The sequence below is a fragment of the Colobus angolensis genome, unplaced genomic scaffold, assembly GCF_000951035.1.
Source record: "Colobus angolensis palliatus isolate OR3802 unplaced genomic scaffold, Cang.pa_1.0 Scaffold108, whole genome shotgun sequence".
Lineage (NCBI taxonomy): Eukaryota > Metazoa > Chordata > Mammalia > Primates > Cercopithecidae > Colobus > Colobus angolensis.
Window position 1 is genome coordinate 4132211 of NW_012111808.1, and position 13694 is coordinate 4145904.

At 34.8% G+C, this 13694-nt stretch overlaps 1 protein-coding gene across 2 annotated transcripts in view; it reads left to right on the top strand.

The window, feature by feature from the left end:
• Positions 1-13694, top strand: part of WDR7 (WD repeat domain 7) — a 382832-nt gene that overhangs the window by 125498 nt on the left and 243640 nt on the right. Inside the window, exons 17-19 of one of the 2 annotated variants that reach the window (XM_011949222.1) lie at positions 800-898; positions 3719-3837; positions 5828-5951. In XM_011949222.1, coding sequence (XP_011804612.1) covers positions 800-898; positions 3719-3837; positions 5828-5951 — 342 coding nt within the window. The remainder of the gene's footprint in view (positions 1-799; positions 899-3718; positions 3838-5827; positions 5952-13694) is intronic. The other variant, XM_011949231.1, reaches the window with a different exon arrangement.

A 13694-nucleotide genomic window follows, 5' to 3' on the forward strand; every position in this document is an offset into this window, starting at 1 on the left:
AAATCTTAACATTGACCTCCAGTTGTAGAATGTGTGTGCCATACGGTCCTTTTGCTTTTTCATATGATAATTTAAGCTGAAACATTTTCTTGGCAACATAACTTTTTTGGGGAGTTAGGGAGTGAATTAGTACCTCTATAAGAATTATAAAATTCACAAATTTCTTTTTTAGTATAGGGAGCATTTGTGAAATAATTTTTTTAAAAAAGTCCAATGAATGAACCTGTTAGTATTCTTTTAACAAGAGTTAAACATGGTATATACATTCTTTGCAAGTTGGGATATTTTAAATTGAGTTTTCATAAAATAAGCGTAAAAAGTTGAAATGATCTCAGTGAATATTGGTTTGAAAATTTAAAAATAATTTACACATAATATCAGAGAATAAACTATTAGAAAAATGTAACTGACAACATGAAGACCAACATAAAGCTTTTTCATTATGTGATAACATTTTAAAAATTGAATAACATTTTGGTTAATTTTCAATGTCATTTTTTCATGATGACTTTAGTTGTTTTAGAGCTATGTTTTGCATTAGTCAATACATTCATCAGAATATTAGATTTTGACTTGAAGAGGAATTTGAACTATATCGTGATTACTGTTCAATAAAATATATCATTTTTCTGATGTAATCTTTAATGATCATGCCCTTCTGATGAAAACATCGTTTCAGTTCTACATTCTCTATGTTTTGTCGACTTTGTTTTTCATTCTTCACTAATACTAAGCTTTTTTTCAGAAACTGCTGTACTTCAATTCTCTCCTCTTTATTTCTTCTCTTTTCCTCTGCAAGTCGCTGCACCTGTCGTTTCCGCTCGGTCTGATGCTGATCACTCTGGCTCTGACCCTGCTTCTGCTCCTGCTTTACATACCTGTTTCTTAGTAAATGAAGGTATCTCTCTCAACTTCTAACAACTTTCTCTCAATCTGTGCTTTATTCTAACAGACATGTTCTTTTTATCTGAGTTACACATTCATCTGCTTTGTTATGTATGAGATTCTAAAGTTCCCATTTTATGACTTTATTTGCTAATGTCAATGACAAGAGCCAGTTATAAAAATGTAATGTTACCCCTGGCTGGCAGAATCCATGTTTCCTATAATCTAGAATACTGTTAAGTGCAGAGATGCCAATCTTTGATGTAAAGTCAGTGTTAAAGGTGGATTGGTTTTTATGATGATGTTTGCCATGTGAACTCTGGCATTAGAGCTAATGAATTTATTTTATATGTATCCTTACTTGGTAACAGACACACTTTGCTGCCTTTTCACAATTGTGTTGCTAGTTAGAGGGAGTTATGAGGGAGTTTCTTAACATTCTCATTGCAAAAGTCTTCAGATTGATTATTGGCACCAGTGATTACAGACTGATAGGAATTTACCTGTTTATCCTCCTTACTATTTCTGTTTTGAGCTCAGGCAAAAATTCATTATTTCAGTATTTAAGGTGAAGTTGGGCTACCATGTTGTTTCTGTGGAGTTACACAAGTTGAAAGTATTTTTGGAGCCCTGAAAATGGGAATGGGACCTACAAATCTTTATTCCATAAGACCTGTCTAGGATTATTTGTACTGCCTGGAAGCTTAATGAAACCTGTGAGCTCTGAGTTATATCCACTGTCTTCATTGCGTTTGTAGTTACCACTTTGCGTAACATAAAAAGGAAGAAATTTTCAAAATCAAAAATATAACAGAAAGACCTAGCTCTTCATGAAAAAGCAATATTACTAGTCCATTCAAATGGAAGGAATCTTAAAATGTCCATAAAGTACAGAGCCCATGTTGCAAGCACCACTCCTTTGGAAAGAAAACATGAAAACTTAAAAGTATAACTTCATTTTTGGTTTCCTTGTCATAGAACTTTACTAAGGTTTGTATGTTAAGACCGAAATTTAGCAAAAATAATTAGGCTCATATTTGTTATACTATTTGTTAATTCAAAAAATAAGCTGTTTGGACCTTGGTGAGAATCATCATATATTAAAATTTAGCCCACGAATACACTTTATACTTACATGAAACATTGAAATACTTTAGGAAATTACTAGGTATATACATATATGTATATATAAAGTATATCTCCCTCTATTACAAATAAGTTATAATCTAAAATGTGTTCCCATCACCTTGATTAATGTAATTACATGTTTATTGTCGGTTGATGAGAATTTCCTCACTGAAAGGATGAATCTTTAGATAAGTAGCTTGTCAGTCTGTCTCTCTGCCTCTCTCATTCACTCTTTTTAACAATTCCAACAATTTAAAATTCTATGGTAAGGTTTTTGTCATTATTTTAAGAAGATTACAGATTAGATTATTTCAAAACACTGGTTTGCTAAAATTCTATGTTCACAGATAATTCACCTTGTAACGCGATACAGACTTTTTTTTTTTTTTTTGCATCCATCGTTGATTACTTGTCTTTAAATATTGTCCCTAGGAGGTAATAGTAATTATCATGGGTTAATAGTGGCCTCATCGATAATTTGGTAAGAATGAGGCATGTATTGTATATGTATTTTCACATACCTTTAAAATGGGGTTGGAGTGATTATTTGGGAATGTCTGTTATCTAATACTTCATTTATTATATTGGAGTGACTATTTGGGAATGTCTGTTATCTAATACTTTTATATGTTGCACTGGCATACAGTGTTTGTCTTTTTTTCCTATTATCAAGTTCCATATTGTGAATTAGAATTTTAGAAAAAGTCACTTTTATTCTCATAGATTATGGTTAACAATGTTTAAGATTTTGTAAATTTTGAATTGTTAGGTTTTTATTTTGTGGAATGTCTGAATTCATTTTTTTTCTTTTTTTTTTTTTTGAGACGGAGTCTGGCTCTGTCACCCAGGCGGGAGTGCAGTGGCCGGATCTCAGCTCACTGCAAGCTCCGCCTCCCGGGTTTACGCCATTCTCCTGCCTCAGCCTCCCGAGTAGCTGGGACTACAGGCGCCCGCCATCTCGCCCGGCTAGTTTTTTGTATTTTTTAGTAGAGACGGGGTTTCACGGTGTTAGCCAGGATGGTCTCGATCTCCTGACCTCGTGATCCGCCCGTCTTGGCCTCCCAAAGTGCTGGGATTACAGGCTTGAGCCACCGCGCCCGGCCATGAATTCATTTTTTTTCTTTCAAAATTGGGAGTTATGTTACTTATATCAGTTATGATTGTGATTAAATATCTGATTCGCTTTGTCAGAAAAGGGGTCCCTTAATGAGAGGTCCTCTGACAGAAAGGGAAGACATCTCTTTTGGCTGACACAGTGGTAACACACAGATGGCCATGCCTTAAGTGACATGAACCTATCTTTGGATATCTGTGTGAATGCCCTTTTAACTGACAGTGGTTTCAAATCTATAGCTCTAGTATGTGTTTATTTCTGGGTTTTACCATTCCTTAATATATATTCTATTTTAGAGGAACTGTTAAGAAATGTGTTTTTCTTGTGAATTTGGATATACTTCCTGTGGAAATTTATTTTTATTCCTTTTAAGATGTTGAGAATTCTTATAGGCACCAATTACATGATTTAGGGATGAAATACATTTAGTATAATTCTTTGCACAAAATGTCTACTATTAAATTGAAATCATTTGTAATATAACTTAGCAGATCTGCCTCTTTTTGTTTTTGGCATCCTTACGTAAAGAACTGTTGACTTAGGGAATGCCAAAATGGTTAAAGTATTTGTAATATATTACATTTTTGACAGGTTGGAGTCAGTTAGCTGCTATGCACTGTGTTATGCTGCCAGACCTACTGGGACTGGATAAATTTAGGCCTCCCCTTCTGGAGATGCTGGCCCGAAGATGGCAAGATCGATGCTTGGAGGTAATGCTGAAGTGATAAGGATAGAAAACAAAAATATTAAAAAGGCATTGGTCAAATGTAAACTTGAAACAAAAACGATTAATGTTTATCTGATTTATCATCTGTTCATTATGTGATAGAAAATGTGGATTCATGATTTATGTTTTCTTCTTTGTCAGCTTTTATACCAACCAATAATGCTTCAGCTGGTTTATTCGTTTACTTTTAAAGAATTCAGTGACTGTTTGATGAAGTCTTATATACTTATGGAACTATTTCTTAAGTTTGGTTTGATTTCTGTACAGATTACACACACTCATGCATAAACAAATACATAAGCCTGCTTCCCCCAGAATTACACACTCAGTGTGATCACATAAATTAAGTTCTAATTGAATTGCCATATTTCAGTGAAAGGTACTGTGTTATTATAAAAGGAGACCTTGGAATTAGAAGACACCTAGGTTTGAATATCAGTCCCACCAATTATTAACTTTGTGACCCTGGGCAATTTACTTAACCTATTTAAAGCTCATTTGTAAAGTGGGGATGATAATATATTCCTCATGGGATTGCCATCAGGATCAAATCAGATGATGCAAGTAAAACAGGAAGTACAGTACGTGCCACATGGTAGGAGCTCAATAAATGGTAGCCATTGTTTTGTGTTAATGGCCTTATTCTGTATGAGATATTACTTGGAATATAATATTACCAAGGACTTGGAAATGTTTAGTAAAGATTTTCCTTATTATGGCATTTAACCTTTATAGCCATAGCAGTTTATGTTATTCAGGATTCTTAATTTTCCAAATATAAGTACGAGTAAAATAATTGCTTCTTTCTTGGACTTTCTCCCCTCAACTCCAAGTGGGATTGCAGAATACTAACATTTTCATGGGTTTTCATTGAATATTTTTTTGAATTCACTTCAGAAGTCACATACCTAAAAACAACTTTTTTACTGGAACTTTTATCTAGATGCTGCTCAGTTATCTTTTCAATTATAAAGAGTTAAAATAGGCCAGGTGTAGTGACTCATGCCTGTAATCCCAACACTTTGGGAGGCCCAGGTGGGCGAGACAAGCCTAGGCAACATGGCGAAACCCTGTCTCTACTAAAAATACAAAAAAAATTATCCAGGCATGGTGGCACATGCCTGTGGTCCCAGCTACTTGGGAGGCTGAGGTTCAAGAATTACTTGAGCCAGGGAAGTGGAAGTTGCAGTGAGCTGAGATCATACCATGGCACTCCAGCCTGGGCAACAGGGCAGCACCTGGGCTCAGAAAAAAAGAGTTAATAAATTGGTACAGCACTTAATAATTGACCAGCTTTTTTGACTTCATGCTTGTGGCATTTTTGCCAAAATAAAACTAAGTTAAAACTGCAAAATGAAAGTTGTATGCTACGTTGAAAGAAAAATATATAATTTTGAAAAATGATTTCCCCTATAAAAGTAAAAGAAGTTATGCCTTTATACAGGAATATTTATCTATTTGTCAAAAACATTGTTTAAGCATGTCTTAGGTATATGTGAATCATGTTAACTTATACGTATTTGTATAAATAGTATCTACTTAGCATATATAATATAAAGAATTAAATAGATAAGATTAACTTTCTTCAAGCTAAAAAAAAATTTAATAGCTTTCACAGTGTCTTAATGATAATGTTAATATAGGAAATTTAAAAGTAAAATGCTACATTAACGTTCAAGAATGCTTTGGAAAATGAAGTTTTAACCCCAAAGATGATTACATTGTTGAAACCTAATTCTTTCCATTAGTGTTAAAATAGTTTTCAGTGAAATCATTAATGAAAATGTCTTTGATGATTAGCTAGCATCTGATTTTTAAGTAGTTAACGCATTTGGTTAATAGTTTTTTTCATGTAAATAAATACGGTTTTTATGTTTTCTAGCTTTTATTTCATTATAAATTTTCTAGTTTATAAATATTCATCTCCTCAACTAATCTGCTTTCTACTTTTATGTTTGGGTCTGTGATCTTAGGTAAGAGAAGCCGCGCAGGCCCTGCTTCTGGCGGAACTGAGAAGAATTGAGCAGGCAGGCAGGAAGGAAGCCATCGATGCCTGGGCTCCTTACTTACCTCAGTACATAGACCACGTCATATCACGTAAGAGTTCTCATGCTTCTCTACAAAGCTTTGCGGGCATATGTAGAAAAGGTACCTATACTTACAAATATATATGCTACTACTACCTGTCAACAAAAGTGAGTCATTAACCTTAAAGTGAAAAGAACAGATCCTCAAATTCACTTTATTATTTTCTGAATCTCTGTAGTTTGAAACTTGCTTTAAAAAAACAGAAGACAAAGGCTGTCTATATCAAAATATTCATTAATGAACTGACTTCTTCTAAATGAATTTCCCATCAAACATCCTACTCTAGTACTAACGTGTGCCTCTGCCCATTGCATTATTATGTGTATGGATGTCAGCTTGTTCGATATTGATCTGATGATATGCAAGTGTAGATACAAGGCAAACTCTCTTGCTAGTTGAAGTTGGGATTGTGAATCCTTAAAAAACAAAGGTCTGATAGAGTTAGACTCATGCACTATTTAAAAAGAGGAAACTGGGAAGGATTTTGATGGATAGATCTTTCAAAAGAGTAATTTGAAAGGATTAGAAAAATTGTTGAAATTTTTTGAATATTCTTTTGCAAAATAAAAGCTGTATAATTATGTTGCTACATTGAATGTGCATTGGAAAGGAGTTGTATTTTGCTATCATAACTTTTTTTCTTCTCAGAGAAAGCATACTCATTCCCAGTTCATCATTTGGTTCGTTTTGTGTTTTTCTAAAAGCAGTTTAGTCACTAAATAATTTTTTTAAGGTCCCTCAGTTACTAAGTGACTAAATTATAATCAATATAATTGAGTCAAATAAATTTTAATTTTACCCTGAATTATACTGATTTAAAATTTTTACCCTAAATTATATTGAATTAAAATTAAAATTTTACCCTAAATTATATTCATTATAAGATAAGTTAGGTTCAGTTTTGCAAGATAAAGTCTCAGTGGAACTTTAAAAAAACTTTTTATTATGAAAATTTGGCCTGGGTTTTAGGTGGACTCATTTTAAACGACCTTTTGCCAATACCAGTTATTCTTGGTAATGAAATACTCATTACACATGTCAAGATGGACACTACATTATTATATAAGAAGGAAAATGAAAACAAAATTCAGAAAGGTTTAAAACTTTTATAGCTGGTTTAACTCTACCACATCTTTGCCAGTGGTGACTCTAGTGGATGTTTAATCAAGCATGTGACCTTGGGCACTTTTCTTAAGCTTTCTTACTCTCAGTTTTATCGCAGATGAAATAAAGATGATAATAGGACTTTATAGGGTTATGACATGTGTGGCATGAGTTAATCTTTGTTAAGTGCATAGAACAATTCCTAGCCCATAGTAAGCATAAGACCCTTGTTAAGTAAATACTTTATAACCTATAAAAATGCAAATATTTATTTCACTTATAGCCAAAATATCACACATTAACAGCTCCAGTTAAAATTCTTAATTGTTTGAGCAATAAAATATTTACACAGTGAATATAGGTTGTCATTTGCTTACTGGGAATTTTTCTATTTTAATAAAGCAAATTAAGTTTAAAAAAAGGGTATCTAGACATATGGACTCTATGTAAGGTATCAGGCTTAAGATTGTTTTAAAAATATGTGCAGATTTTAAAATAAATTTCCAGAGTGTAAAAAAGAGTTTCAAAAAAATAAAATTGGGATGAAAAGAGCTTTGTCTTTGAGCAGATGAGAAGATAGTCTGGAAAAAGTATTCTTTGTTCATCATTTGTGGGCATTGACTTTATGATATTCCAGAAATTTGAGTTAGATGATCAGCTCATCATCAACTTTATTGAATATAAGATCCCCAAAGTTAAGGACAGACTATGACTATAGTACTTATAGGGTTGATTGAAGGTGAAAATAGACAATAGCAAATCACTAAAGAATTGTTTTAAAAGAAGAATGCTATTATGGAAATATTGAGACATGCTTTTAAGACATCTTTATTCCAAATGGACTAGTGTGAAGTAGGGGAATTGATTAAATTGAATAACTAGCTGGCAGGTTATTGCAGAAGGGAGGTTATGGGAACCAGATCTAAATGTAGATAGGGTAAAATAAAAGATCATTTCTAAGCCTTGATTACTGATTGCTTATAAAGGTCTAAGAAAAACACCAAAGATTAGTACAGGGTTGTATTCTTGGCAGAGAAAAAGGTTGGGAAAAAGAGATGAGATGCCATGAGCAATTGTAATGGATACCATTTTATTTTATTCCTGGGAAGAAGAGAATAAGTTAGCTCTTGGTGTGTAAATGGTTTTTGGTTACATGGATGAAGTGTAAGGTGGTAGAGTGTGAGATCTGAGTGCACCCTTCGCGTGAAGGGTAAAGATGCACATTGCTATATATTGTACCCAATATGTAGTTTTTTAATCCCTCCCCCTTCCTACACCCTCCCCCTTCTGAGTCTCCATAATCCATTGTATCACTCTGTATGCCTTTGTGTACTCAGAATTTAGCTCCCACTTGTAAGTGAGAATGTATGTTAATCACTATTTATTCCATCTTGCTTGCTTTGGCATCCTTGGATCTTAAATGGGGGTGAAGGTGGGAGAATGAGTAGATATTTAGCTTAACTAATATTACTTTCAGATACTGTTCTTTGCAGCAGTGTTACATTTAACAACAACAAAGTGGAGTCAAAAATTGTAAGAAATTACTCTTTAATGGGTCTGGTCACTATTTAAATAAGCATAAAGTAAGTTGTTCTTATGTCATATTTAAACCTTTCTGTTTATGTGTTATGTTTATGTTGTATATTTAAGTTTTGTATTTATGTAAGTCTTTTGTATTTAATTATAGTATCCCAGAGAACTTCATATATTAGCTAAATACTAGCTTACTTAAAACTTTGATCTTGTCATTTATTGAATTTTTTTTTTTTAATTGAAAGACAAACATGCATTCTACATGTAACTGAAACATGCACTGACAACTCTTGATATAATACAGTAATCTTTTCTGGAACTTTTACGTTGACTGAGTGTAAAACTTGTTTTAGTTTGCTTTACTGTGAGCTTTCTATTTTAATAAAAGGGTGTCAGGCTAAGGGAGTAGGGATTCTGAACGTATCAAAGGAGAAGAAAGCATACAACAAATGAGGAATGACCACATAGGGCTGTTGAACAGATTTGCTGTCCGAAGGGATCAAAAGGTTATGGAGCCAGCTGGTAGACAGCCCACACCTGCCATCCACGTGCTTGTACTGAAATCGCCTCTACCATTGTCATTAATGTTTGAGATGATCATTGTGGCAAGTTACATTGTAAAGTATTGCTTTAGAAATGCAAAACCTGTTTCTAGATGAGAATCTTCTTAATCATGAAAATAGACAAAATAGTAAACAATATATCTAACAAATATACCACCCATCAGATATTTTCTTATAATTTAGTAATTCTAGGCATTTTACAAAACGCAATAATTCCCTAAGCAATCTTGGCAGCTCCTAACTTAGAATTGAGCTTTGTCTAAGAGCCCTTTTCTTACATATTTGTCTGAAAATCAGAAAATGCTCTTACCTGAAGAGCAGAATGGCATACTGGCTGATGGACTGTGATAGTTCTTCATCTTAGAGATGAAATTTAATGTGGGCGGTAACTATCTCTACTTCACAGTCCGTAAGTGATTGGGCTGGGACTAAGATGAAAAAGCATCTGGTCTTACTGACTGGGATCTTCTATATTTTATTTAGGTATATTATGCAATAAAAAGCCTTTTGCAGGTTAGTTTGAGAATGTAAGGAAAACAATGAGCCAGTTGCTTTTCTCAGGATTCTTTTATTCTTTTTTCTTTCTTTTTTTTTTTTTTTTAAAGAGATAGGGTCTCACTATGTTGCCCAGGCTGGACTCGAACTCCTAGGCTCAAGGGATCTTCCCTCCTAAGCCTCCTGAGTAGCTGGAACTATAGGTGCACACCACCATGCCTGACTCTCAGGACATGAGAGCATTAAATGAGAAACTCTTTGTAAAGCTTTTTATGTAAAGTGTATAATACAAGTACAGAATGTTGGCTGGCTGTACCTTTCCTTTTCTATGTTGGTTTCTATAGTTTTGTTCTCTTTATTGTCACTGCCTCAGAATTCACTTTAATTTATATTGCCCAGGGATTCTGACAGATCACTGCCAGACTGGAGATCACTGGGGAAGAAAAAGGGGCAATAGTTTGTCTTAACTGAAAAGCCAGCTCACAGATTGTCATAAGAATAAAGTCCTGGCCGGATGCGGTGTCTCATACCTGTAATCCCAGCACTTTGGGAGGCCGAGGCGGGCGGATTGCCTGAGCTCAGGAATTCGAGACCAGCCTGGGCAACAGGGTGAAACCCAGTCTCTACTAAATACAAAATTTAGCTGGGCATGGCAGCGTGTGCCTGTAGTCCCAGCTAATTGGGAGGCTTAGGCAGGATAATCTCTTGAACCCAGGAGGTGGAAGTTGCAGTGAGCCAAGATCATGCCACTGCACTCCAGCCTGGGCAACAGAGTGAGACTCTGTCTCCAAAAAACAAAACAAAACAAAACAAAAAGAACGAAACAAAAAAGAATCAAGCCCTAATTGAGTGCTGTGAGAATTTTGCTTCAGATAATGGTGCTCTGTTCTTGAACCAGTCAGGAAATATTATTTTATCCTTTTAAAATAATGTGAGTATGTAAACTTTTGCTGCTTAATTTCTGATAGATAGTTTGAGGATAAGTGCATTGTGATTCCTATATTAATGGTAATGAACTCAAATCATAAATACTGCATACATTCTTGTAATACTGACTTACAGGAATATTATAAATCTTGTCTGAGCCCTCAGTCTTTAGCATGTTTGTTGCTTTTATGTTCCAAAAACACTTTTTAAAAATTGTATTCATTATTCTTCCTATTAGGTTGGTGCAAAAGCAAATGCAGTTTTTGCCATTAAAAGTAGAGCAAAAACCGCAATTACTTTTGCACTAACTTAATAAATGGGGATTAATGTTATTTTCTGAAATTTTTGTATTACAATTCAGATAAAGATAAATGTTATGAGTTGTCTCAGATTTATTTTGAAGTGAAGCTGTTTGGCAGAACCCAATTTTATATATCTCTTATTTGTGACATTCTACATGTGGCATTTTGAGGACTGACTTTTTTATGAGACCAAGCACCTGCTGGTTTATGAAATATGCCCACACTTGCCCTTCATTTCAGTCGGTGACGACTCTGAGGCAAATGCTGATGGTTCCTGATTTCCTTTGGCCTGCGACGCAGAGTGACCTTACAGGGCATGAGGTCACAAGCGTAATTATTTCTCGTACATTGTATTCTGCCTGCTCACGGGGCTCATCTCCTCTTTTAGTTTCAGAAACATGAAACACATAAAAGTCACTACCATTATATAAATCAAAATCTCTTCTAAAGAGGGTGCCGTTGTAATTTTATGCAGTTATGGCCAACATAGTATTAATTTGCAAATGTATCATCTCAGATATTGATAGAAAGATGTGTAACACATCGTGTTTAATACGTATTGATGTCATCAGAAAGCACAATCCTTTGTTCTTATCGAGTCCCTGCCTTTTTAGCTTCCTTTTGTGTTAAGGTTACCAGGGTTAGGCTCGTCTTTTTATCCCCCTTGGAAACAGAATAGGCTTTCTTTGTTCCATGAAAGACACTCCTAGTAAATGTTTTGGGTTTGACTTTCAACAAGCCACATTGTAGTACCTATTTTAACCTGGAATTGAAGTCACTTTTCTGATGATTATAAAGTAGTGGTCATTCTGAGCACAAATGTGGATGGACCAACACTTTACAAGAAGGTAAGATGAAACTGTGTTACAGAGGGAGTCGAAAAGGATATTGTAGCTAGTAAAAATAATTTAAATATTAGTGTATTCTTTGGTAGACCGATATTTTTAGGGTTTGTTTGTAGGAAGAGGACGGGGGGAAGGATAGAGAGAGGATTTGATAAACATGATGTGAGTCTTTCCCCCACCCAAAGGCCTTAAACTACACAGCGTTCTTCCTTCTTTCTTTTTATATGTGCCTCAGTGTTTACAATTCTCTGCAATAGTTGTTTTTAAGGAATGGTTTCCCAGATGACTAAGGGTTTTTAAATTACTAGATGCTCGGGTTATTTTTTAAAATACATCCATTTTTTTTGTTGTTGATGTATTTCAAAAAGTCTCTGGCTTTTTCATCCTCTATTCCCTAGCCAGAGTTGTTGTTTTGGCCCATGCTGTAAAATTACCACCACTTGCTTATTGAAGAGAATATACTTCTTTATATGAATGGAAAAGTCCCCAGATTGATATACCTCTTACATTTTGTATAGTGTTTTTTACTAATTTTCCTTCCTCCTCTTTTTTATTGTCTAGTAAGTGTTGCAAATTTTTATTGCCATTGGGCTGCTGCCTTTCATCTTTAGCAGCTTTTACCCTGATTTCGAATTCGCTGTTTCTAGTGTTGTAGGGGTGTGGATGCCAGGCAACCAAGCTTGAGTTAAATGTAAAATAAGAAGAAACTGGCTAAGAATAAGAGCTCTCTGATAAAAATATACATAAGCTTTAGGTAAGCACTCTGTGCTGTCCCTCTTGACTCCTCACTTTCTGCTTACTGGACTACTTTCCTAGCTTCTTTGGGGCATTCTGGATGTCTTTTCTTTTTGAGCAAGAATATTCTAATTGGTGAAAGATCAGGAAAGTTGGTCATGAAGAACTCAGTAATTCTAAAATACCCCTTTTGTAATGCCTATTTTATGAACCAGCTGAAACTAAAGGATGAGGTTTCTTCGAAAATATTAGAATATTTGTAATGGTTGTCTCATAGTGTTCACAAAGCCAATTGGAAATGATTATGCATTGTGATTAGAAGGGAAAGTACTACATTATGACTGAATGATATATATGAGAACTACTTCTGTATGATACTTTATATTGTGACACAGAAAGGGTTTGTCTAAGACAAACTATATTATGCAAAGCACACTGTATCCGTATTGTATCTGTTTGCAGTGTTTCATTGGGACCTGAGGGATTTGTTCCTCTTTTTTCTTCGAGTGTCAGAGCTACTGAGCTTAAATTTAAGCGCTCTAGACTGATCATGTATTTAGCAGCATTAAACTGTTCTACTTATCTATATTTGGTCACTAACCTAATGGAATAACAATGGAATTTGTTCTTAATCAGTAATAACTATCTAAAAGGGAAATTCATTCCATGTGACTTGGGTTCTTTGAGTTAACATTTAATATTCTTGTGAGTTTTCTTTTATGTTTTTAGTAAGTCTTGAACATTAGAGTAGTCAAGTGGCAAATTAAAAATGAAAGCATTCTTTTGGATGGATTGGTTATTTAGATTTTACTTCTAAGTAATAAACAGAAAACTCCCTGTTGTCAAGTTAATTCTGTACGTTAGGAACTCCGCAGGATGAAGTCACTTCCTGCTGCCAGGGAACTCCTCTGCACAAGCGGTCCTCTAACAATGGAGCCAACAGCCTGCGCCCAGGATGTCAGTAGAAACCCCATGACAGTTTGCCATTTTGTGGAACAAAGCAGGGAGTGAAGCATAAGGAAATTCAATCACATGTGCCTCGCGTGGCAGTGAGGAGATGGGGGAGTCCGTCCGGTGTGATTTTTACCTGCCTCTCTCTCTCAGCCCGCTTAGGCCCCTGAGGCAAAACTGCTGGGCTTGAGAGGCTTTGAAATAACTTTAGTTCTTTCTTCATGTCCCCCTTTTCTCATTCACGAGTCTCCCCCTATTTTCATACCTTCAGTGCAGAAATTCATTACCTCTCCTATA